Here is a 26,611-nt window from a genome sequence, read left to right on the forward strand (position 1 = left end):
ATACAACCCTGAGATTCTTTTTCCTGTGGGTGAGGCAGAGTTACCACCTATTGGTAGTGGAAAAAAAACTGTATGCAATGTGTACATGTAAACAAATAAAAAAACTGCAAAGTGATTATGCATTACAGAGAGATTTTTTTTTTAAATCAATAAAGTGCAAAAGAGTCCTTAAATGAGTCCCTGATTTGTTGTTTAGAAATCTGATGGAGGGGTAGCAGCTGTTCCTGAACCTGGTGGTGTGAGCCTTGTGGCACTGATACCTTTTCTGATGGTATCAGTGAAAACAGGGCGTGTGCTGGGTGATGTGGATCCTAGACGATTGCTGTTGGTCTCTGTCAGCAAAGTTCCCAGTAGATGTTCTCAATTGTACCTGTGACGTCCTGGGCTGTGCCCGCTACCTTTTGCAGGGCTTTATGCTCAGGAATATCAGTGTCCCATGATGCAGCTGGTCAGCAAATTTTCCACCATACATTTGCAGAAATTTGCCTGAGTTTCCGATGTCACGCCAAACCTCCACAAACTCCTGAGGAAGTAGAGGCGCTGACGTGCTTTCTTCACGATGCCATTTGTATGTTGGGCCTAGGAAAGATCCTCCAAGATGGTGACTCCAAATAATTTAAATTTGGTCACCCTCTCCCATCTCTGATTCCCCCAATGATCACTGGATCATATATTTTCTGGTTTTCCCCACCTGGTCAACAATCAGCTCGTTGGTTTTGGTGACACTGAGTGCAAGATTGTTGTGGGTGCACCATTCAGCCAAGTTTTCAATCTCCCTCCTACATGGCCCTTTTTTTGTTATACAACCCACAAGCGCAGTAACGTTGGCTAATTTTTGTAGATGGTGTACCGAGCCACCCGAGTCGTAGATGTAAAGTGAGTAGAGCAGGGGGCTAAAAAGGCAGCCCTGTGGTGCTCTGATGCAGACCCTGATGGGAATACAAGTGCTTTTCAAAGAGGAAGCCAATTAATAGTTTTTTGAATTCTGGAAAATGGTTACAAATGAGACACATCCTATACTAATCATTCCACAAAATCCAAAAAATGAATTCTTGCTAATAAATGATTATGTTTTCATACCCTATTCAAAAGAAGCAAACTTTCTGATTTTCTTGAAGAAAGAAGCTGCCATAGTGCTTGAATGTGTTTCAATCTACATCGCCTCAGTGCCTAGAATGAAATAACAGAAAAACGTAATATGTACAAAACCACTTCATTCTGCCCAGCACTCAAACTAACCATTTCAAATTACACAAGCAATTAAACCTGTACATGACTGCTTCACTATCATGACGTGTTGTCGAGACTAATTTTGAAATGCAAGCATATTGAGTCCACCTGTGTGGGTTTTCTCCAGGTGCTCTGGTTTCCACCCATTCTCCAAAACGTATGGGGTTGGTAAGTTAATCAGGTGGCTGGAAGGGCCCTCAGTTTTATTACCAGGACAGGCAGAAAGAAAGGGACTCCGTTGCACAATAGGCAAATTTGAGAACAGAATCCACACAGCTGTTCTATTTTTGGCCAAACAGTACCATTGGCTGGATGGGAGCACTCACTTAATAGTGTAGGGAATTTTTTAACTTCAAAACCATACTTTAATTATCAAAGACTCTTTTAGAACAAAATCTCCAATGAACATCTAAATTTTAGTCTGGACATGACATAGAATTAGAGTTTTACAGCATGGAAACAGACCATTTAGCCCAACATATCCATGTCAAAGTGGTCTACCTCAGTCAGTTCCATTTACCTGCATTTGGCCAATATCCCTCCAAACCTTTCCCATCCATAAATTGCTCTGGGATCTAAGATTATCCCAGATTACCTGAACCAGCAAAATATTATTGTTGCTGACCATGTTTTTGAATCAAGAGTCTCTATTTTCTGTTGACACAAGTCTCAGTTCCTCAGTATCACACAAACCTATCTGCTTTATGATGCACTTACCTCAGAGAACAGAACTTGAATTTATGAACTGACTCAAAAGAAGAACTGAAAAAAAGTTTTGGTTCCCTTACTACAGGAAATATATGAATAAGATTGAAAGAATGTAGAGAAGATTTACTCGGATGTTGGCTGGGTTTCAAGAACTGAGTTATAGGGAAAGGACAGGTTAGGACTTTTTTTCCCTGGAGCGTAGAAGAATGAGGGGAAATTTGATGGAGGTATTTAAAATTATGAGGGGAATAGACAGAGTAAATGTAGGTAAGCTATTTCCACTGAGGGTAGGTGTGATACAAACCAGAGAACATGGGTTAAGGGTGAAAATGGAAAAGTTTAGAGGGAACATTAAGGGCACCACAGTTGGCATAGCGGTTAAGCGCAACGTTGTTACTGAGCTAGTGATTGGGACAGAGGTTCAAATCCCGTGCTGTTTGTATGCACTCCCCATGTCGGCATGGGATTTCCGTGGGGACTCCAGTTTTCTCCCACTCTCCAAAATTTACTGAGGGTTGTAGGTCAATTGGGCGACATGGGCTCGTGGGCTGAAATGGCCTGTTGCCATACTGTATGTTTAAATTTAACTTCATGTTTAAATTTAACTTCACACAGAGAGTGGTGGGAGTGTGGAACAAGCTGCCAGCTGAAGTGGTGAATGTGGGCTCAAGTTTAACACTTAAGAAGTATTTGGACAGATACATGGATGGGAGAGGTATGGAGGGCTATGGATTGGGTGCAGGCCAGTGGGATGAGGTAGAAAAACAGAGTAGAAGAGCCGAAGGGCCTGCTTCCGTACTGTAATGGTCTGTGTTTCTATGTGACTGCTATTAAGAGACATAACGACAATTATCCAGAAATGACTGAGAATCCAAGTGAATAGATGCATTTCAGATCAGATACTATTTATTATCATGTGATAAACTGAAATGTAATATTATCCAAAATTGCCTTCAGTCTGTTATAAGGCAGATAAAGATTTTCCATTAGCATTGCCCTGCATCCCTTACAGTCAGAGAAAGAGCATCCCCTCAGAGTGAATGAGTGTCTTTAAATTTGTCACCAGTACACCCCATTGCCTCAACAGCCGCACAAGACACTGGTTCAATTCAGCTGCAGAACCATCGTTGCCACCATCCTTAGGGTCATCTCCTCTGTCTCTCCTGCACAAGAAGGGGTGTTCTCCCCATTACTGGTGCACCCCCAGAGTCTGCAACCCCTTGTGGCCCCTGTCAAACTCAGGTGCTGCCATCTTGGACCCAGACCCTACAGTCGCAGGATTTTTAATAAAATACACCATTGGTTTCTGTAACAGGCTGATAGAAGCCTCTACGGGGCTGTTGGCAATAGCACTAGGTGGTAGGACTCTGCGTAGCCGTGCTTTGCTTTTATTCACTGGGTCCTCATCAGCAGCTGCGCTGCTAGTACAGCAGCTCCGGCAGGGGCCATCATTTTATTCTTTCGTCATCTTCAATTTGTACAATGAGATTACACAAGAATAATATTAATGGATTCAATTGAAAAAATAGATTAACATTGCAATATTTTGATGCAAACATGATTATATATACTCACATCCATTACATGTGGAGCAGTTTGAGCTTCCATTTGCAATACTTCCTTCAAATAGACCACTAGTTCTAGATCACGGTCCCCTCCTGACATGGCCAAAAATCCGACAGTGACCTCCACAGAATTGAATGCCTCACATACCTCGTTGTATGACTGAAGCTCGACACTTATGGCATTAATAACAGAGACTGGCAGAGACTCCTAGGAGGAAAAATAGTAAGAACCCTGAGTCAAATGTGGGAAGACACTCGCAGAAACCTCGGAAGGGAAAGAGCTATCCGTTGGATCGTTATAGGGAAGAATGTGGTTCCAGTTTGTTGATTATTTTACTTGGTTTTCACTGGTTCTTGATACGGCCTTGACCTTTTCCAACTTATTTTCTCCAGGGGCATCACCTTTCCCCTGGTTAGTAACCCTCTCTTTCCTCCCTCACAACCTATTCCCTGAGCTTGTTCGTTTACTGCCACATGTACCAAAGTACAGAGGGAAAAATTATTTCACAAGCAGCCTACAGAGGTGCAGAGTTAAGGAGAAAGATCACTTGATACAGAGCAATTAAGCATAATTTTACTAGTGAGGAATGATAATGATGGGAAAGAAATGGATCCAATGATATATGATCTCGCATATTCATGAATGGGATTGGGGGGCGGGGGCGGGGGTGAAGAGTGTTGCCGGATGCAATCAATATTTTAATACATTGACTGCTTTGCTAAGGCAGCTGGAAGGCTAGGAGGAGGTGATGGAAGGGAGAGGTGCTTGTGATGGTCTGAGCCATGTTCACAACCCTCTGCAGTTTCTTGCAGGCTTGAGTGGAGCAGGTTCTGCACCACACAGTGATGCTTTCCGACAGGTGACATGCCACATTTCCTCAGGCTTCTGAGAATTAGAGGCACTGATGCACTCTCTTGGCCATCACATTGACGTTTGTGGTCCAGGTCAATGGAGACATTTACTCCAAGGAACTTACAACTGTTTACTATCTCCACCCGGCCCTGTTGATATGGACCCAAGTGAGCTCCAGCTATCTTCTGACATCTAGGACAAGCTCCTTCATCTTGCTGACAGTGAGACCTTGCTGACTAACCACTCTCTTTTAATTCTGAAGCAGAATTATTAGCTTGAAACTTGAACCCTTCCAGGAGAATGAATGCAGTGTTAATGTGGAGGATTTTCCTTCAAACCCATTTGTGACTTCAAAAATCACGAGTACCTGAACAATTTTATTTTTTATATCTTCAAAGATGATTTCATAATTTCTGTCTTGTCTGTAAATCAGCGTAGGCACTCCCTGCAAAATTAAGAGGTGTGAGTATTTAGATATCGCAAGCTCTATTATTTATGGAATTGGTTTTCACAGTTAATGATAGCTTGGGCAGAATTACTTATCAAATTACAAGGAACTACTCTTATTTATGGTAACTTACTTTTAAGATAATAAGTGGTTTTCCTTTTAAGAATCTATTCGTCAGTTGTTGTTCAATACTGTTGAAGTCATACTCGATCACCATTTCACTTCCTTTTTCCACTGTATACTGGCAGTTGGATGAAAGGAGTGGAATCATGTCTTTTCCAATCTCATATCTGATTACATGCAACTCTGATACATCCTGTGGACTGACTGAGTATCTATAAAAGGTATCAAAATTAGCATTCTTATTGAAAGAAACAAGTCTCTAAAACACACTTTCTTCGACTTTCTTGGGTCTTTAGCTGTTTTTTAGATTCAGATTACATTTATTTTTAGAGTTGCATACATCACATACAGCCCTGAGATTCTTTTTACTGCAGGCGAAGCAGAATTGGTAGTGCAAAAAAAAAACTGTACTCAACATACACATGTAAACAAATAAAGAAATGTAAGCAAACTGACTGCAATACACAGAGAGAGAGAGAGAAAATCAAAGTGCAAAAGTAAAAGTCTTAATTGAGTCCCTTACTTTAACCCAGGTGTTACATACTTGCACTAAGAGACCACAGAATTCATTTTTAAGTTGCTCTAAATTTTAAAATGCAGATAATTATATTCCATACAACTTCTGTCATTGCTTCCTCCCATGGCATTCCATGTTTAGGCAATTCATTTCAAATCGAGCATTACCCTTTCTACTCCAGAATCACATCTGCCAGCCTCATAAATTTTGACCAGAGTTCACGTTGATCTTAACCATTAACAGTTTCTCACTTCATAACGTATGTGGATTGACCTAGGAGTATCAGCATTTTATTGTTATTAGTTAGTTGAGATTTTTATTATCTTGAGTTGTTTTAATTTTATTTCCTATATTCTTGAGCCATTTGTAAAATCAGAAATCTGAACATTTTTGACTTTGCACTGTTTAATGGTAATGCAAGTGTTAACAATGGAATGACAGGGCATTAGAAATGAAAGGGAGAGGTACTTGTGATGGTCTGAGCCATGTTCACATTTAGAAAAAAAATCACCCATGAATGTAAAAGTAAACTCACAATGTAGATTCAGGAGTATACTTCACCACAGCATAAACCATGTCATTCTGAAGAGCTATAAGATAACTAACTAATGCAGTGGAGCACAAGCCAAGACCTTGTCGTCGGGGAAGCAGAACTTCAAGTTGGCAATTTTGCATATCCAAATCTAAAGCGCAATACTCTTCAGGGATCTTCATTTCACCTGTAATTTATAATTAACAAAATAAACTAATTATCAATGAAAATATTTAAAACAGACACATTACATTTTTGCCTTTTTTAGATAGCCTTTGTAATTTCATTGTTATGTGGTCTATGTCCGGAGTCAGGGCCGTGCACAAAATCACTGGAGCAACTCAGCAGGTCATGCAGGACCCATAGGAAATCAACACTTTGGGCCTGAGCTGTTCAGCGGGTATAAGCAAAAGCAACTGGTTTCATTTGTGCATGCTGTTTAAACTCTATGGTATTAGTGTCTAATGATTATCACACAAAATTGATAAAAGGGGATCAGTATCAATCCTGGCTTTGCCTCTGAGCCAGTGGACTGTTCCCATATTTATAGCAACACTTGAGCATAAAATCTGATGTTCAGATTGGTTTTCTGAGGAAAAACCGCATCCTGAGAGATGCCTCATTTAGGTCTGAGATGTTAAATCAAGTCCATGTATGCTCTTAGATCTCTGGAAAAATTTCAAATATAATCTGTGGGCATTCAGCCTGGAAATATTCAAATCAATCTCAGTTTGTTTCTGGACTCTTTCTGCCCTGTTCCATGTTCCAATTCAGGATACATCCACCCCACTTTCAAGGTCACCAAGTTCAAGCAGATAATCAATAAGCAAGAAACCCAAGTTCAAAGAGGATTGAAGTTTGAAAGGTCTTGTGAGGGAGACCATTTTGCCAGGGTCCAGGTCACGACCCAAGAACCAATGTTTTCTTCAATAAAGCATTCAGGGATATAATCATTTCCACGTAAAATAGTGGAGGTTGTGAAGGGATATGTCACCAGTTTAGGTAACAGCAGCTCCCACTTTTCACGTTTGCAAACGTGGGAATCTGGAAGATGATGTCACTAATGCAGTCAGGGTTCAGGACAGTGGTAGCAATCCTTGGGAAAAATTCTGTGTTTTTTGCTCTCATGGTTTAGATTTAATGAAAATGCTGTCAGGAAGGTGCAACAGTGTCTGCATTTCTTGAGAAGACTGAAGCAGGCAAGGTTACCACCCACCATTATGCAAACATTCTATAAGAGCTCTATCATGAGCGTCCTGGCCGGCTGCATCACAGTATGGTGCGGTTGATGCAGAGAAATGGATCGGATGTCAATCCATAGGACCATAAGAGTGGCAGAGAAGATCACTGGAGTCTCCCTCCCCCCAACCTCCCAACAATCAACATGATCTAACGGAATCGTTGACTGAAGAGGGTGCACAAAATCATTGAGGACCCCTTCCACCCTGCACACAGCATCTTTCAGCTGCTTCCATTGGGGAAGAGATACGGGAGTATCAGAGCCAACACCATCAGGCTGAGAATGCTCACACTCTGAGGCTCTCATATTCATGAAACAAATTTTATTTATTTATTTGTATAGATAAAGTATCGGTACTTGTCCTTCATATGTATTGTTTATCTGTGACTTGTGTCTGGTTGGGTGTCTGTGCTTTGCACTGAGGACCGCAGAATGCTGTTCTGTCGGGTTGTACCTGTACAATCATATGAAAATAAACTTGAGGAACAATATAACTGGCCTCAATCTCTCAGTTATAATGCCCAGGAAGCCCTGGGAGAGACTAGTGTTAAGAAAGCTTTTGACATTATTTTAATGTAAAAATACTTATGCTATTTCTGTAGCTCCTTTCACATTTTAAATTATTAAAAAGACACCTGAAGGTGTTTACAACATTCTGGATTTAGACCAAAAAATACAAGACAGGAGCAGAATAGGCCATTCAGGTCATCGAGTCTGCGCCCTACCATTTAATCATGAGCTGATCTCTTTTCCCACTTAACCCCTCTGCCAAACCTTTTCCCCATAACCTTTGATGCCCTGGCTAATCAAGAACCTTCAATACAGCAATGATCTGGCCTCCAGAACCACCTGTGGCAACAAAATCCACAGATTTACCACCCTCTGGCTGCAGAAATTCCTCTGCATTTCTGTTCTAAGTGGACACCCTTCACTCCTGAACTTGTGCCCTCTTGTCCTAGACTCTCCATGGGAAACAACCTTTCTGTATCTACTCTGACCATGCCTTTCCACATTTGAAATTTTTCAATGAGATCTCTCTTCATTCCCCTAAATTCCAAAGAGTACAGGCCAAGACTGTCAAATACTCCTCATATGACAACTCTTTCATTCCTGGAATCATCCAAGAGAACCTCCTCTGAACCTTACTTAGATGAGGAGCCCAAAACTGCTCACAATTCTTCGTGAGGTCTCACCAGTCCCTTATAAAGACTCAACATCACATCCCTGTTCTTATATTCTATTCCGCTTGAAATGACTGCCGCCAGCATTGCATTTACCTTCTTTACCACCAACTCAACATGCAAGTTTGCCTTCAGGCTATTCTACGCAGAGATTCCCAGGTTCCTTTGCATCTGGGTATTTCCAATTTTCTCCCATTTAGAAAATAATCTACCTTTTTAAAAAAAAATCAAATATCACGACGATACACTTTCTGACAGATACTCCGAAATCCTCATTATCCAAAATATTTTCGAAGCCGAACTTACCTCACAATTTGAAAAAAAAATTCACCTGACATGAAATTAGAATAACAATAATCCTCGTTTCAGGTAAATTCCTCCCTTCTCTCTTTCCATTGACTTTTCTCTCCAACTCTCCCCCTCAAACTGCCTGCCATTGTCTCACAGCTGCAAGTGATCAGAAAAATCCCTTGTCCTGGTATCATTCAGGAGAGCGGCCTCCTGGACAGGAGCGGGGACCTCGAGCTCTGTAGCGTTCCCTCCCTTCTCAGCACAGCGGAGCTCCCAATAGAATCCTCCTCTTGGCCTACTATCGCACATGGAGAATTTGGAGTCGGGACTCCGGCATCAGGATGTCCAGCGATCAGGGAGACAGGAACCCGCCAACTTGCTAGTGAGTGTTCCACTGGTCTGGGAAGCCTCCCCGGGAATCAGTGGGAGCGGTGGGTTTGTGTCGGGGATTGGCGGTGGTGTTGCGGCCAGCAAATCTTTGGTAAGAATTAAACATTATTTTAATGCTTAAAAAGCCGTCCCTTATTGTCTAAACATTGATACGAGTGATTTGCTGTTGCTACTGGGCTGTTTTAAAAAAGACCAGTTGTCTGAAAAAAAAATATTTATCCAATGTAGGCCCGGTCCTGACCATTTTGGATAACTGGAGTTGTACTGTATTTCATTTGCCACTTCTCTGCCCATTCTCCTAATCTGCCTGTCTTTCTGCAGCTTCCCTGTTTCCTCAACACCACCAGTTCCTCCAACTACCTTCATATCATCTGCAAACTTGGCCACAAAGCCATTTGTTCCATAATCCAAATCACTGATATACAACATTTAAAAAATAGTGGCCCCCAACCCCGACTAGCCAACCAGAATGTGATCCCTGTATTCTGACTCTATGCTTCCTGCCAAACAGCCAATGCTCTGCCCAAGCTATGTTCCTGTTACACCATGGGCTCTTAACTTGGGAAGTGCCTCACGTGCAGCATTTCTGCCATTGCTTTCCAAAGTTCCCTTGGGAGGAATACTTCTTGTAGGATTGAATGCCTCTTTTGAAGGTCAGCACAAATATCTCATCACTGACCAAAGTTTCAGCCTCAATATTCTGAGTAGGATCAGAAAATACAAACAGTTAAAAATACTGTTCAGAGTTAGCTTTAAAAAAAACACTTACCATTTGAAAAGAGGAATGTTCGAAGCTGGTTCCACACATAGATAAAGCCAGAGATTCGAGATGTATATGTACTCTTTACTAGTTCTAATGAAATCAAAACACGCTTGGATTAAGATCAAATCCTTTCCTCCTTCTCCATAAAAAAAGAAATCTGACCTTGCAATGTATAAGAGGATTACCAGATCTGAAGGTCTGAAGGAATTCGTGAATAGATTGTTTAGGTACCTCCAGTGCATTCTGAAATAGTTTCACCAAGTCATACTGAAGTGCCAGTATTTCTGGCAGGTACTTCACCAGTCTTAACTGTGGCTCCTACGTATCAAGAGAATGGTAACAGGTTACTGAAGTATAAAAGAACATAGATACACAATTTTCATAGACAGGACACATGCAAAAAAGTTATGTTATCGATAACAATGTGAATAGAGATATATTGATGGACTCTTTCCTGATCCTCTTATTCACCACCCTCTATGCTCCAGTTTAAAAAAAATATTTTATTAATTTTTCCTGATCTGGATGTCACCAGCAAGGCTAGCTCATCCCTATTTGCCATTGTAAAGGTGTATTGCATATAAACTCAGAATGTTGTTGGGCATTTTGAATGGGATGGTGATGCATTTTCAAGGACACAATTGTTAGTAACTTGAAGGCAGGCAGCTGAAGCATTTGTCCTCCTTGGTGATGAACATCATCAATATGGGAAGAGTGGTTGGAGTAGCTTGGAAGAGTAAATGCAGTGCATTCGTAACCACTACGTGCCAATGTATGAGGACATGCCTACTTGTCCCATGTAGAAACAGAAGGGTTCAGGATGCCAGGACGGAATCGTTCATTTGAGTATACCCAGTCACCGACCTGTTACTGTTTCTATATGGATGATTTGGTGAGTTTCTGGACAATACCGAGCCCCCAAGAATTTTGAAGATGTAAGATTCAGCAACAATTATGTCACTGAGTATCAACTCTAGCTGGTTAGACCCTCTCACTGGAGATGTTCATTGGCATGTTTGGGGTTGGGAAATTTTCTTCCAAGTCTTGTAACATGGAAACAAAGAAAGTTGCATTTTCTGAGGAGCTGGAAGTGAACTAAACATTGTAAAATAATAATTGGTTCTCCTCCTTAAAGAAGAAGCACTATTGATAAAGCTGGACAGGCTTAGGATGTTGGTCTATTTTCTGCAGTGATGTTCTGGGGTTTGTGATCATACGAAAGATAATTTTAAGTTCTCAAGATGAGAGATGCAGAGCTAATGCCTTTGTACAAACAAAAAAAAAGATATTTTACTGGAATATACAAGATGAAAAAACAAATCATACCTTTTGGAGAAATTTCTGCAAGATAGGAACACTATCTTTCACATCCTTTTGTTCCACTAGGTGTCTCAAATGCTCAGTAGATATTCTCTTTCTACAACACCAAATAGAAGAGCAGTGCAAAGGACTTTTTTTCGGAAGTTTAAGAAACGTCTGAGGGTCATTGTACACAGTTTTGACAAGAATATTTGAACATATTCTTTCATCCTGACATATCAGTCTGTTCAGATTCCCAAGTATCACATCCAGATCCTGTTAAGATAAATAATGTCTTTATTCCATCATATGTATATTTATGCAAATCACATTACATTTTACAAAAGATTTTCAAAAGAATAATTCGAAACAGAACAAGTGTCCAGTTATGTCATTTTTTTCATGTTCTCATGAATTCCCAAGTGCATTATTGCCAAATATTTACTCTTTAATAGTGTAATTGTTGTTTTGTATGAAAACTTTATTGATCGAGCAATGCATGCCTATGGTTAATGACTGTCCTTAGTAAGTACATTATTATTTTAAAATATCCTTAAAACTTATCTGTAATTGAATTTTTCACAAGCTTTCCAAAAACACCCTGCTGTAAAAGACCAATTAAACTACTTCTACCCTCACCTGATGTTGGGTTACAGCACCCTGCACGATAATGAAAAAAAATCCTAAAATTTTCCGAGTGGTGCCATTCTCACAAAAGTTATAGGTGTCAATAATCTCATTGAAATCAGAACATGACCACATATTTCATTAGTCATAGGATCATTGAGAACTCCAGTCAAAGATTTACCACAAAGGAAAAGCTAAAAATGAATCTCCCAAATCACATAATTCTACATTGTTTCTTTATACGAGTTCAAATATTTTTTATTAAATGGATAACTCACAATTATAATAGAACAATAGCAATGCCTTTGACTACATCTTTTAATATTTTCACTCAGACACTGCAACCTCTCCATATGCTGACTCCCAGGGCATTCCATCGACACCCAAAAGATAGTCATCAACTCCATCTGTACCCTATTACTTCTCAAAATTACACAAACGGTCACAGTCAGATGTGTAAGATTTTCAGGAAGTTGCAGTGATCTTAAAATGGATCAAGCAGCGCAAATTTTTTGTTGTATGGAAACAAGCCCTTTGACCCAACTTATCTTGTCGGCAAAATATTGTGTACTTTCACCTTTGGATTAATTATTTTAATAAGGAGATGCCACATGGTAACAGGCCCTTCCACGCACTAACCTGTGCCACCCAATTACACCCATGTGGTCAACCAACCCCATGCGTCTTTGGAATATGGGTTGAAACCAGAGCACACAGAGGAAACCCACGTGGTCACGAAGAGAACGTGCAATCTGGATTTGAACCCCCATGCCGCCCTACTCTGAGTGATTAAAAAATATAAAAGCTCACAATCTATTTTTTTGAGTGGAATGAAATTATCGAGCCCTTATTTCTTTTTCTCAGTCAGGGAGAGGGAGTTACAGAAAGATTACCAACACTTATTTTGTTTGAATTCAATACCGAATTCAAACTGAAACTTCCTTCTTGTCGACTACAATATTTAATATCTTTGGCTTGGCTTCGCGGACGAAGATTTATGGAGGGGGTAAAAAGTCCACGTCAGCTGCAGGCTCGTTTGTGGCTGACAAGTCCGATGCGGGACAGGCAGACACGATTGCAGCGGTTGCAAGGGAAAATTGGTTGGTTGGGGTTGGGTGTTGGGTTTTTCCTCCTTTGCCTTTTGTCAGTGAGGTGGGCTCTGCGGTCTTCTTCAAAGGAGGTTGCTGCCCGCCAAACTGTGAGGCGCCAAGATGCACGGTTTGAGGCGTTATCAGCCCACTGGCGGTGGTCAATGTGGCAGGCACCAAGAGATTTCTTTAGGCAGTCCTTGTACCTTTTCTTTGGTGCACCTCTGTCACGGTGGCCAGTGGAGAGCTCGCCATATAACACGATCTTGGGAAGGCGATGGTCCTCCATTCTGGAGACGTGACCCATCCAGCGCAGCTGGATCTTCAGCAGCGTGGACTCGATGCTGTCGACCTCTGCCATCTCGAGTACTTCGACGTTAGGGGTGTAAGCGCTCCAATGGATGTTGAGGATGGAGCGGAGACAACGCTGGTGGAAGCGTTCTAGGAGCCGTAGGTGGTGCTGGTAGAGGACCCATGATTCGGAGCCGAACAGGAGTGTGGGTATGACAACGGCTCTGTATACGCTTATCTTTGTGAGGTTTTTCAGTTGGTTGTTTTTCCAGACTCTTTTGTGTAGTTTTCCAAAGGCGCTATTTGCCTTGGCGAGTCTGTTGTCTATCTCATTGTCGATCCTTGCATCTGATGAAATGGTGCAGCCGAGATAGGTAAACTGGTTGACCGTTTTGAGTTTTGTGTGCCCGATGGAGATGTGGGGGGGCTGGTAGTCATGGTGGGGAGCTGGCTGATGGAGGACCTCAGTTTTCTTCAGGCTGACTTCCAGGCCAAACATTTTGGCAGTTTCCGCAAAGCAGGACGTCAAGCGCTGAAGAGCTGGCTCTGAATGGGCAACTAAAGCGGCATCATCTGCAAAGAGTAGTTCACGGACAAGTTTCTCTTGTGTCTTGGTGTGAGCTTGCAGGCGCCTCAGATTGAAGAGACTGCCATCCGTGCGGTACCGGATGTAAACAGCGTCTTCATTGTTGGGGTCTTTCATGGCTTGGTTCAGCATCATGCTGAAGAAGATTGAAAAGAGGGTTGGTGCGAGAACACAGCCTTGCTTCATGCCATTGTTAAAGGGAATATAAAGGGGAGCTTTTCACACAGTGAGTGACGAGCACAGAATAAGCTGCCAGCTGAAGTGAAATATGGGTTCGATTTTGACATTTAAGACAAATTTGGGTAAGTTCATGGATGGGAGGGATACAGAGGGCTATGGTTTGAATGAAGGTCCTTGGAACTAGGCAGAATAACAGTCTGGCACTGACTAGACAGACAAAACTATAATTGCTGTGTTGTCGCAAGGCAAAAGTTTAGAACAGATTTCTCTCCATCTCGTGTGTCACTTTCTATTTCCGCATTACAGTTTCGTCTATTTCCTCGCTACAGTATTCACTTATCCATCATTACCAATGCCCTGAAAGCTCTATTATTAAAATAGGCTTGCATATTTGTCAAAAGAATGGTAGTCTGTTTATTCTGAATGCAGGCACGGTAATTTCTTGTACCTAATCATACGAGGTTAAACGTGTATATTGACTCAATCGTATGATGGAATACTATCCTAAGGAAAAAAGGCGCATTGCTTCATGCCCTTTACAGTCTCCACTTTTAGGTAAGTTATGTTAAGATATAAAATAAAATTGATGGGAATCATGTTAGACTTTGCTGACCTATATTAGTCAACTAAGAAAGGTGAATAATTAAAAATAGGTAAGAGAGTACAGGTACTTTATGACCAGATTGCAAGACTTGGGTTTATTGGAGTTTTTAATTATGCATTATTTATACTTCCAATCTTTCTTCTTTGGCTTGGCTTCGCGGACGAAGGTTTATGGAGGGGGTAAATGTCCACGTCAGCTGCAGGCTCGTTTGTGGCTGACAAGTCCGATGCGGGACAGGCAGACACGGTTGCAGCGGAAAATTGGTTGATTGGGGTTGGGTGTTGGGTTTTTCCTCCTTTGTCTTTTGTCAGTAAGGTGGGCTCTGCGGTCTTCTTCAAAGGAGGTTGCTGCCCGCCGAACTGTGAGGCGCCAAGATGTACGGTTAGAGGCGATATCAGCCCACTGGCGGTGGTCAATGTGGCAGGCACCAAGAGATTTCTTTAGGCAGTCCTTGTACCTCTTCTTTTGTGCACCTCTGTCACGGTGGCCAGTGGAGAGCTCGCCATATAACACGATCTTGGGAAGGCGATGGTCCTCCATTCTGGAGACGTGACCCACTCAGCGCAGCTGGATCTTCAGCAGCGTGGACTCGATGCTGTCGGCCTCTGCCATCTCGAGTACTTCGATGTTAGGGATGAAGTCGCTCCAATGAATGTTGAGGATGGAGTGGAGACAACGCTGGTGGAAGCGTTCTAGGAGCCGTAGGTGATGCCGGTAGAGGACCCATGATTCGGAGCCGAACAGGAGTGTGGGTATGACAACGGCTCTGTATACGCTTATCTTTGTGAGGTTTTTCATTTGGTTGTTTTTCCAGACTCTTTTGTGTAGTCTTCAAAGGCACTATTTGCCTTGGCGAGTCTGTTGTCTATCTTCCAATAGTGCATTATCTAAATATAAATTAATGAACACAAAAGGAAAGAAACTAGAGCTTACCTTTATTGTAGGAGTTATTATTTCATTTGAAATGAAGTCTTCCCAAGAATTCCTTTCCTGCTTGGTGGAGAGTTTACTCAAACTTTTTGGAGGCCCTAGAATTTTAACATTCATAAGAGTATTTCAGTTGCAGCGATAAAAATACATTTGTTTTTCTGTTGAGTATTTCTTGACTTTGAGAGCAAATACATACACTTGTAAACAAGAAATTCTGCAGACACTGGGTCTAGTGCAATACACAAAAGTGCTGGAGAAATTCAGCAGGTCACACAGTATCCATAGGAAGTTAAAAAAAACAATCAATATTTCGGGCCTGAAACCTTCGTCGGGAATGGCAGATGCCTGAATAAAATGGTGGTGGGAGGGAGGAGAAGCGATGAAAAGGGAGGGAAAGGAACATAGGCTACAGGTAAGATACAAGTGAGAGGGTAGGTGGAAGGTGATAGAAAGTGGCTGAGAAGTGTTAGGAGGAGTGGGCAGAGGGCTAATCAGGGTAGCTCTTCAATGGGAAAAGGATGGGAAAGGGGTGGGGATGTGAAGGAAAGGGGGGGGTAGGGAAAGAAAAATACCGAGGAATGGGTTAACGGAAATTGGGAGGTCGATACTAATTCTGCTGGGTTGGTAACTGCCAAGACGGAATACAAGGTGTTGCTCCTCCAATTTGCAAATGACCTTGATTTGGCTAAGGACAGATGCAATGGTGTTGCAATGGTGAGTGGAATTGAAATGGTTGGCCAATGTTGTTTTATGTGAAAGGATTTTGTTTTAGCACCCTTAGAAAACTATTGGAAAGAATTTTTTTTTGCATCTTTTTCAATTATACTCCTGATGGAGCTATGGCACAATCCAATAACTGCTCTTTTCGGGGTTATTGACCCAGATATAGGGAGTTTTTCTGTACCTATTCAACGGGTTGTGGCCTTCTCTATGTTGTGGATTAGAAGAGCCATCCTATTCATATGGAAAGACTCAAGGCCTCCAACAGTGTTTCAATGGTTTTCTCATATTATGTCTTGTTTAAGGTCACAAAAATTAGATATCATGTATCTGATCATTCCTTAAATTTGAAGATACATGGCAACCTTTTATGTCTTATTTTCATATGAGGTAAAAGTTTCTAATGTGATTAGATGTATTTACTCTTCCAGATGAGATATAGTTTTACTTTTTTTTTAATTTACGGAAAGAACCAAAATCTACAAAATATATGTAACCCTCAGGATAAGCTGCTCAGCTAGTTTTCATTAGTTGTTTTTTTATTAGAGTAGGTTAGGTGGTTTTTTTAAAAAATGCAATACCTTTGATTTTTTTTTTCCATTTCCACTCATTACAGTAAAGGGGGAAAATTGAGCTTATACTGTTCGGTTTTATATTGATGTATATTTTCAGTTTTGTTCCTTTTTCTTCATTGTGTTACATTTCCTATAAAACCCAATAAAAAGATTGAAAAAGAAAGGATTTGTTTGGGGCCCCAAAAAGCGGTGAGGTGTGGGTGCAAATGTAGCACTTCTTGTGGTCACAGGGCTATCAAGAGAGCGATTGGTGCAATGGGACTAGTGGATGAGGGATGCCCTGAGAGGATGATCCCTTTTGAAAGCAGAGAGGGGAGGGGATGATGAGTCTGATGGTGGGATCCCATTAGAGGTGGTAGAAATTGCAGATAATAATAATATGTTGGATGCAGAGGGTAGTTGCTAAGGATAAGGGGAACTCTGTCCTTGTTACATTTTTGGAGGAGGAGAGGTAAGGTACTTGGGCAGATATGTGGGAAATCTCTATTTTTCAGATCTTTTTCTGAATAAGAGTTATTTGCTCAAGATTTCTTATCATTAAATAATGATATGTTAATGTATGTACTTCTATTTTCAAACACATTCTAAAGAAGTTTATATATGCTGAGTAGAAACACAGTTACAATTTGAGGTAAGAATACAATATCTTTTGATGTGAAGCAGAGGGGGAAAAAAAAACAGAATGGTGGTCTGTTCATTCAGGTGAGGGTTGAGTTCATAGCAGTAGATGGAAGTCCTATTTCCTGAAAGAGTACCTTTCAGATGTCTTGGAATGGAAGGCTTCATTCTGGGCATTATTCTGGTGGAGACGGAGTTACTGAGAGAAAAATAATAGAATCTTTTCATTAAACCAGGATGGATGAGAGGTAACTGTGGAAAATAGTGGGCTTATAAAAGATGTCTGTAGTTTGTCTCCCAAGGTGGAGACAGAGAGATCGAGGAAGAGATATGCCAGTGAATTTGAGGTCAGGGTGAAAGTTGGCAGGAAAGTGGATAGAGTTCACAAGCTTATCGTGGGTGCAGAAGGCAGCGCCAATGTAGTCGTCAGTACAATGGAAGAAAAGTTGAGGAGCCTCATTTGTGTAGATTTTCAAGGATAGATTACTCCACATAGCCAAAGAACACACTAGCACAGCTAGGACCCAAGCGAGCACCATTAGTTACGCCTTTTCCAGAGAAAGTTGGATGGGCCAAAGGAAGTCATTGAGATCGAGCACAAATTCTTCCAGGGAGAGGAGGGTGTTGGGTTAGGTCCGTTATTAAGGAAGAAGCAGAGAGCCTCAAGATCTTTGTGGGGGATAGAAGTGTTTAAAGACTGGATTTCTATGGTGAAGCGGTGATGGTCCAGCCCAGAGAACTCAATGTTGTTGATGATGTATGGCATATGACAAAAGAGGCTGAAAGGCATCAGCGAGAAGGTACTGGTCCAGGGGGGACATAATGGAGTTGAGGTAATGATGATACCAGTTCCTGGGATAGGAGCATGCAGACAATGGGTCTACGGGGGCAAATGCATTTGTGGATTTTAGGTTGGAGGTAGAACCAGACAGAGTGGGGTTGAGAAACAATGAGGTAAAATGATGTGGAAATAAGACTACTGGAAGTCGTGATGGAGCGGGAGATGGTGGCCTGATTTTTCTTGATGAGGTCCTGTTCAAAGGTAAAAGGAAGTGTCTGAGAGAATACTTACATTTTTTCTGTTTAATGAGTTGGCTGAGAATGAGATGAACAACAATGGCAGTTTCATCAATAGTCTTTTCCAGTGATTTCTTGAGCTGTTCGATGTCTTTTTCGATGTGACGCCAGAGAAAGACCCTTGGATTTTCAACAGATGGTTGTATAATAAGTTTTATTGACTATGGAGAAAAAGCAGCACAAGAAAAATATTACTTAGGTTTGTTATTATATCAAAAGCATAATCTACTTTTGAGCTAATCTAGCAATTTAAGTGCAAGTTAAGAGCATACAATGTTTTCACATTTTTTGCATTGTTAGCAATTCTGCACAAGTTGGGTATGTGTCCATATTAAAAGCAAATCAGATAAACTGCACAATATAGTTTCAGGCACAAAAGTGCTAGAAAGTCACACATCTTTGTGAAAGATACATACCCAATGTTTTGGGCCTGCGGCTTTTGTCAAGATATGAAAAGCAGGCAGGTGCTTGAATAAAATGGTAATGGGGATGGGCAGGGGAGAAGCATGACCCACAGGCATGAGGTCATAGGTGGATATGGGTTAGAGGGCAGAAGAGAAAAAAAGCTTGGAAGAATTGTGGGGGGGGGTGGGGGGTGAGTGTGTGGGGTAGCTCTCTGGTTGGAGAGACTGCAGAAGTCTGTTCCAATACCATCGGGGCTGGAGAGTTTCCAGAGAGAATGTTAGATGTTGTTCCATCAATTTGTGGGTAGCCTTGGAACGGCAGTGCATGAGACCATGGACAGTCATATTGGGGTGAGAGCGGGGAGTGGAATTGAAATGTTTGGCTACTGGGAGACCCCCACTATTGCAGCTGATAGAGGGTAGGTGCTCAATAAAACGATCTCCCAGTCTGTGCCCAGCCTCTCCAATGTAGAGGAGGCCACAACGGGAGCCCCAGATGTATATATGACCCCTGCAGATTGACAAGTGTTGGCTCTCTTGGAAGGACTGCTCGAGGCCCAAATGCAGTGAGGGAGGAGGTGTGCTCACAAGTGTGGCACTTCCTTTGGTCACCCAGGAGGTGTTTAGTGGGAAAGGATGAATGAGTTATGGAGGGAGGAGTCCCCTGCAGAAGGTGAAAAGGGGAAGTGTGTCATAGAGGGAGTGGTTATTTCTGTTAGGTCCCTCCCTCATCTCTCTCTCTCTTTCTCTCTCTATCCTTTTGTCTCTTTTCCCCCCAGCTCCCCAACCCATTTCCTCTACATGCAAAGAAAAAAATACATACTCCTGTGACCACAGGAAATGCTTTACTTTTGCTTACACCTCCTCCCTCAATACCATTCAGGGCCCCAAACAATTCAAAGTTCAGGTTTATTGTCAGAGTACATACATGACAGCACATACAACCCTGAGATTCTTTTTCCTGTAGGCCAGGCAGAATTTCAACTTATTGGTAGTGCAATAAAAACTGTACTAAAGTAAGGTATACAAAAAAGAGAAATGTAAACTAGAAGGAAGTATAAACAAACTGTGAAATACAGAAAATAAATATTCAATAATAAATAATGTGCAAAGTAAAAGTCCTTAAATGAGTCTCTGATTGAGTTTGTTTTGGAGTCTGGTTTGCTGGGTTATCAACTGTTGTTGATGCTACAAGTCTTGTGGCACCTATACCTGTTTCCTAATGACAGCAGCGAAAACAGAGCATGCCCTGGGTGGTGTGGATCCTTGATGATTGCTGCTGCTCTCCAACGCCAGCATTCCATGTATTATTTTCTCAATAGTGAGGAGAGTTTTGTCGTGTTGTCCTGGGCTGTGTCCACGACCTTTTGCCCAGCTTTCTGCACAGAGGCATTGGTCACACCCCACCCCATACCAGGCCCTCATGCATGCAGTCAGTCATCCACCTTCCACTACACATCTGTAGAAGTTTGTTAAGGTTTTCAATGCCATACCAAACCTTTGCAAATTCCTGAGAAAGTAGAGACACTGACGTGCTTTCTTCACAATGATATTCGTGTGTTGGGTCCAGGAAAGATCCTCCATCATAGGGACTCCCAGGAGCTTAAATTTGCTCACCTCTCCACCTCTGATCCGCCAAGGATCACTGGATCGCACACCTCTGGTGTTCCTTGGTTTTGGTGACATTGTGTACAAGGTAGTTAGTACACCTTTCAGTCAGGTTTTCAATTTCTCTCCTGTATGCAAAGTCATAGCCCCCTTTTATACAGAGCCTCAAAGTCATAGATGTAAAATTAGTAGAACAGGGGGCTAAGAATGCAGTCCTGTGGCACTCTAGTACTGATGGAGATGTTCTTACCAATCCTCACCGATTGTGGTCTTGAGGTGAGAAAATCCAGGAGCCAATTACACAGTGAGGCCCATGTCTTGGAGTTTGTTGATTAGTTTTGAAAGCTGTAGTCGATAAAGAGCATCCTGATATATAGGTTTTGTCTGTCCAGGTGTTCCAGGACTTTGTGTTGAGCCGGTGTGATGGCATCTGCAATGGACCGGTTGCTGCTGTAGTCAAATTGGAACAAATCCATGTTGTTGCTCAGACAAGTGCAGCAGTGTTTTCTTCCAAGTGAAGCAACATTCACTTACAAATCTGCAGGGGCCACCTACTGCATCCGGTGCTCCTGTGGTGGCCTCTTCTATATTGGAGACTGGACACAGACTGGGAGAGCGATCATTGTATTGAGCACCTGTGTTCTGTCCACTGCAACAGTGGGGATTTCGCAGTGGCCAATCATTTCAATTCCTCACCCCACTCCCACACCAACACGTGTGTCCATTGCCTCATGCGCTGCTAAATTGAGGCCATCTGCAATTTGGAGGAACAACACCTAATATTCTGTTTGGGCACTCTTCAACCAGACGGCATTAACATCCACCCAAGACCTCTTGCCTGTGGGCCTGTGCTCTCCCCTTGTCTCTCTCCCTGGGGTTTTATTCAGGCACATGCTTGCTTTTTATTCCTACCTTGGTGATGGGCTCAGGGCTGGAGTGTATCTTTACCATAAAGAACGCTGCATGACCCAGAGTTCCTCTAGCACCTTTGTGTATTAAATTACAATCAAGCAGACTTTCTTGTTTATTCACAATAGAGTTGCTCTTTTTGAGCGGACAATTGGGAATGTTCCGAAAAATTCTGGAATGAATTGAGTACCATATCATATACTGTACATTAGCCCTACGTAGGTCATTGTTGTTTTATTTAGTCAAGTTTTACCTGTATTCCTGATTAGTCGATGCATTTTTCTACTTACTTCAGCACATAAGAATTTCAGGAATATCTTTTCTTTGGCTTGGCTTCGCGGACGAAGATTTATGGAGGGGGTAAAAGTCCACGTCAGCTGCAGGCTCGTTTGTGGCTGACAAGTCCGACGCGGGACAGGTGTTGTTATGCACGTATTTCCTCAAGGATTATTTTCACCAACTATTAGGTTTGCTTTGGAATCAAGCAGCAATTTCAAGAGTCTACAAATACACTACAATTTCTCTCAGGCAACAATTGGCCTATTAAATGTTCAACAAAAGGAACATTTGGAGAATAGAATGAATACACATGCATAACGATATCAAACATGGATGTTTTTATTCTTTTAATACTGATCAACCTGCTGATACTTTCATTCATATTTTAATAATCAGAAAATGTTCAGAAGCTCATCCTTTAATACTAAAAAATGAAACGTGAACTAGGAAACATGAATCATCTCCTACTCCAAATCGGCTTTTCCAAGGGGAGGAAAAGCACAAATCTCCTGACTGTTACAGCATATATAGATACTTGTTGAAAAAAAATCACCTATTTCTGATTTTCTTCAGTATCTCCAACTATATTTTGTATATTATTATCCTTGAAATTTAAGCAGGGGTTTTTGAGAACAAATGCTGACATCCCACAGTCTAAACAACACACTGACAATATGTAAAATATAGATTCTGACAAGAAACATTAGACAGCATTTATGTAACTGATCCATTTAGTTGCACAGTACGTATCCCTGGATCTGAAGTTCTGAATACTGAAAAGGTCCAAAAACCAAACTTTTTTGCAGCACCGACATGAAGTCACAAGTGAAAAAAAAAATTGTCACCAAACTTGCCCAACTGTTGATGCTAGTTTGGTAATGACAGAGCTCAGAACCAGCTGGGAAGACAGGCACTGAACGGCTGGATGTCATCTCAGAGAAGCAGGCTGAAATCTTAACCTATCAGTGAGTGACTGGAGGATGACAGCAGGTCAAGCAGCACATGGGGAAAAATGAGGTGCAAGGGTCAGCCCTTAAACCAGAGGGCATGAACGCTGATTGTCCTCGTTTCAGGTAACTCCCCCCCCCCTCGTTCTTTCCATTTCTTCTTTACCCTCCGCTGTACTTGGCTTACAAATTGCGTGCCGCTGTCTCCCAGTCACAAGTGGTCAGAAGAATCCTTTGTCCTGGCGTCATCAAGGAGAGCGGCCTCCTGAGCAGGACCGAGGACTTCGGGCTCCTGGTTAGAGTGGGGACCATAGTCAGGACTGGCGGTGGTGGGGAGGCTTTGGGGACTGGTGACGCCTGATTCTACTATACATTTTTTTTAAAAAAAAAGGTTTTTTTGGTTTTGTCCTGATAACCAAAAAAACCCAAAAACTGAACAATGCCTGGTCCCAAGTGTTTCAGATATGGGGAAGTGTACTGCATCAGACAGTATTAAATTAAAACCAAATTATGAATAAACTACATACCTTTTTATCCTCTGTTGTTCCTAAAAACAGAGCCACATGTGTCATTAGGCGCATCAGTAAAAATGACACCAAAGGCATTTGTTTGTCAAGTGCAACAATTGTTTCCCTTTTGTTGGGATCACCTAGGATGTGCCCTGTTTGTGTTTTGTCGTCTCTAAAAAAAATCAGATAAATTGCCTGAAATAAGTTCTTTATGAGGATTTGGAATGAAAAAAAAACCCCTTTAGATGAGATACGGTTCACACATGTCTTTTATTTTAATCAACAGATCCCACTGAAGAGCTGGAATCATTACTGGCTCAAAATACAACCGCTTGATTTTCAGATCTGCCAACCATACCCAAAATGATGAGTAATCTATGCATCAAACCTATAGTTCAAAAATAAGATTATACTTCTAAACATACTTGCAAATTTTCATGTAAAGAATTGTCTAAAGTTTAACTAGGACTTCAACTCAAACTATAACGCTTTTGCTAGTTTATATTTCTGGATTCTGGAGCTTCGTTTTTTTAAAAAACAGAACTAGTGGTACTATTGATTATAAGCTCCCTTACTGGATGAAAAAAAAAGACACGAGGTTAATATTGCACACTTTTTAAAAAATCTGTGTATCTATTGGATTAAATAATTGCTTAGAAGGAACTTCTCAGTTAGGTTTAGCCAAGAGTATTCTTATCTGGCTAGCATGAAAATGTTCTTACCTAGGAGCGCAAGTAAATCCGTGAACTGGCTTGTGATGCAATCCTCCAATTTCAGCTTTGCATTCAATACAATAGGATTTGACTACAGGTTGACCACACTAGAGTTGGAAAACAGAAATGCATCCATTTCAAAACTATGCTTAATGTACTTTTTAAACTGACACATTTTAAATGCAACACAGATAAATTAGAACACATCTTACCTCTCCTATAGCACAAGGATGTCCATTTGGGCATTCTGGCAAGAAAACAAAAGTCAATAACTATTTAAATCTTTTTCAAAGTGATAAATGAATCTAAAGATTTTGCTTCTTTTACTTACGATACCACCTAACAGTCTCGAAAACACCCCATTTCCTCGCTTCCGTCATCATATCTTCAGGCATTGTGGGCAGGAATGCTTTCTAAATGTATATTTTTTTTAAAAAAAGCACTGTAAATCAGTATTTGTCCACTCAGCAGAGTAAAACATGAATGTAACTTGTACCATGCTTTGGTAATCTTTCCTTTCCTACTTCACAGAATGCATGAATACTTGTCCTGCATATGTATTGGTTGTCTGGATGTGTGTTGTGTGCCTGCGTGTTTTGCACTGAGGACCAAAGAGCGCTGTTTTGGTCGGGTTGTACTTGTGCAATCAGATGACAATAAACTTGATTAAGCTTTCCAGAATGAGTTGCTCTGCACATTAGGGACAAAAGTGAAGAGAAGTACTATTTAGTATTAATGTCCTGGTACTTCTCCATAAAGAAGATTCTGTCCTGAACACTTTACTTGTATAATTTTTCGTATGCAATTTAAGAGTAGCTGGGTCATATCCCCAACTACCTGATGAGAGGATACATGAGAAATGGATAAAGAGAAGAAAGGGAAATAGAAACATGATTGAAAGTCATAACGGATTGGAAGGCAATGATGTAGCCTGTGTAAAGTTCCAGTAATTTTTGGCTGTCAGTTTATGGAATCAGGTGGCTTCTTCAAGATACAGCTGAGAATGCTAGCATTCACATGTTTGCACCAATGAATTACGTTTTACTGAATCTAGAATTACGACACCTCAGCCAGGAACGTGATAAACATTTGTAAAGGGATAGCTGTTTAATACACAAAAATAATTCAATAATATTTATTTAGATTTGTGTAAAGTTCTGTAATTTTCACTGACCGTATATGCAGGCATTTAGGACGACCCCCAAATTTTGCACCTAAAATGAAGGTTTGGAACTATTCCCTTTGTATAGGATGACCCCCCCTCCCCACCCACACCATGTCAAATCACTGATTCATATTCACCCACCAACTATTTAAAAATTATTTAGACAAAAATAGGTGAAATATCATACAAATATCATAAAAACAAATGGAGTTCTTGAGCTTGCACAGCTGATTAAGGGGATAAAAGCGTAGACCTTGCTGATAGGACTCCAAAATGTATCCACAAGTTAGTTCAGCAATTCAACAACATCATGGACAAATAGCCAAACACTCACCCTCCATCCCAGGGTTAGCCAAACCATGGCTTGCAAGCCACATGCGGCTCTTTGATGTATCATGTGCGGCTCGCTGAAATACCATATATACTGTTGTACAGGACAATCCTCGAAACTTAAAATGTTCACCTGAAAAGTCAAGGTTGTCCTATACAAAGGGTCTAAAAATCTTCCCTTGCCGACAAAGTCACCACACTATCTTCCTGCCAGCTCCGACGCAATCTCGTGCGTGACCCATTAGTTATTTGCAAAGTCTCAGCGTTCCTCCATGGGATCCATCCACCTGGTCCCATTCCTGTTGGCCATGTACAGGCTTTAAATGGACTGTTACAGGAGCCAAAAGTGATTTATTTTAAAATATCCAAATAAAACATACTTTTAAATTACAATTTGATATTAAAATATTGTAATTTGCTTTTAAGAGCATCCACTGGTCAGCGGTAAGTAGCAGATTTTGAGGGGGGGGGGGTCCGACTTATACAAAACTACCATTTTAGGTGGAAATTCTGGGGTTGTCCTATACACGACTCATCCTATACACCGGCATACACGGTATGTTGGCTGTGACAGGAATGGTACAAGCCACTGCTCACAATGGTGGTTTTAGTTGCCGTGGCTTGCAATCATGTGATTGTTGCGGTTCTCAAACATCTGAAGTTTATAGTACGTGGCTCTTACGTTAAGCAGCTTTGGTCACGCCTGCTCTATGCCTATCAAGATGTGATTAGCGCCTGTGGAACCTTAGCCTCCAGGAGAGACGCAGAAGAAAAATAGTTTGGGGGAGGATTAATAAGCAGGCAAAGAACATGAAAATATAGTTCTCATAAAAGACAAAATAATTTTATTTCTAGCCTTGATATTTAAGTTTGTTTTTGTTAGTATTTAAAACTCAAAGGACAATTTACTTTTTTGCCAAAAATATTACTAGTCCAGAAAACTATTATTTTCAGTTTTAACATGTAATCAAAGTTTCCATACCACCATCTCAGCAGGTTGGAATGAGAGATTCTGCAGTGGAGCCAAGATGCCATTTCTGTCACCATTCAAGAGGACAGCTGCTGCATGAACAATTAGTTCCACTATCATTCGATCTTGGCTCTTTTGCGCTGAATTAATCTCAAGTCCAGGAATGCCATTTTTGAATAATCCAATGACAAAGTTCTTAGACATGCCCGAGGGAAAAAGATTTTCATTTTCTATGTACTTTTCAATCATATCACATTTCTGAAAAACATAATTTGGAAAAAAGAAAAATGGAATAAAGCAAAGTACAAGTAAAAAAAGCAAATTCATAAAGATTAAGATTG

The 26,611-nt window shown here is 41.2% G+C and overlaps 1 protein-coding gene and 1 long non-coding RNA gene across 8 annotated transcripts in view; one reads left to right on the top strand and one right to left on the bottom strand.

Annotated features, from left to right (window-relative positions):
• LOC138759479 (uncharacterized) overlaps window positions 1-26,611 on the top strand; it is a 52,980-nt gene that overhangs the window by 8,322 nt on the left and 18,047 nt on the right. The window lies entirely within an intron of this gene.
• The window catches only part of rnf213a (ring finger protein 213a), a 187,295-nt gene that overhangs the window by 3,791 nt on the left and 156,893 nt on the right, over window positions 1-26,611 (bottom strand). For 6 of the 7 annotated variants that reach the window (XM_069929964.1, XM_069929966.1, XM_069929963.1 and 3 more), the window contains 15 exons: window positions 26,283-26,528; window positions 24,137-24,218; window positions 24,018-24,052; window positions 23,815-23,912; window positions 23,111-23,264; window positions 18,432-18,597; window positions 15,450-15,544; window positions 11,168-11,416; window positions 10,027-10,159; window positions 9,848-9,931; window positions 5,980-6,163; window positions 4,938-5,139; window positions 4,724-4,801; window positions 3,514-3,711; window positions 1,081-1,170 (listed from right to left, as the gene is read on the bottom strand). In XM_069929964.1, coding sequence (XP_069786065.1) covers window positions 1,081-1,170; window positions 3,514-3,711; window positions 4,724-4,801; window positions 4,938-5,139; window positions 5,980-6,163; window positions 9,848-9,931; window positions 10,027-10,159; window positions 11,168-11,416; window positions 15,450-15,544; window positions 18,432-18,597; window positions 23,111-23,264; window positions 23,815-23,912; window positions 24,018-24,052; window positions 24,137-24,218; window positions 26,283-26,528 — 2,094 coding nt within the window. The remainder of the gene's footprint in view (window positions 1-1,080; window positions 1,171-3,513; window positions 3,712-4,723; window positions 4,802-4,937; window positions 5,140-5,979; window positions 6,164-9,847; window positions 9,932-10,026; window positions 10,160-11,167; window positions 11,417-15,449; window positions 15,545-18,431; window positions 18,598-23,110; window positions 23,265-23,814; window positions 23,913-24,017; window positions 24,053-24,136; window positions 24,219-26,282; window positions 26,529-26,611) is intronic. The other variant, XM_069929967.1, reaches the window with a different exon arrangement.

The sequence above is a fragment of the Narcine bancroftii genome, chromosome 3 (assembly GCF_036971445.1).
Source record: "Narcine bancroftii isolate sNarBan1 chromosome 3, sNarBan1.hap1, whole genome shotgun sequence".
NCBI classification, from domain to species: Eukaryota; Metazoa; Chordata; class Chondrichthyes; order Torpediniformes; family Narcinidae; genus Narcine; species Narcine bancroftii.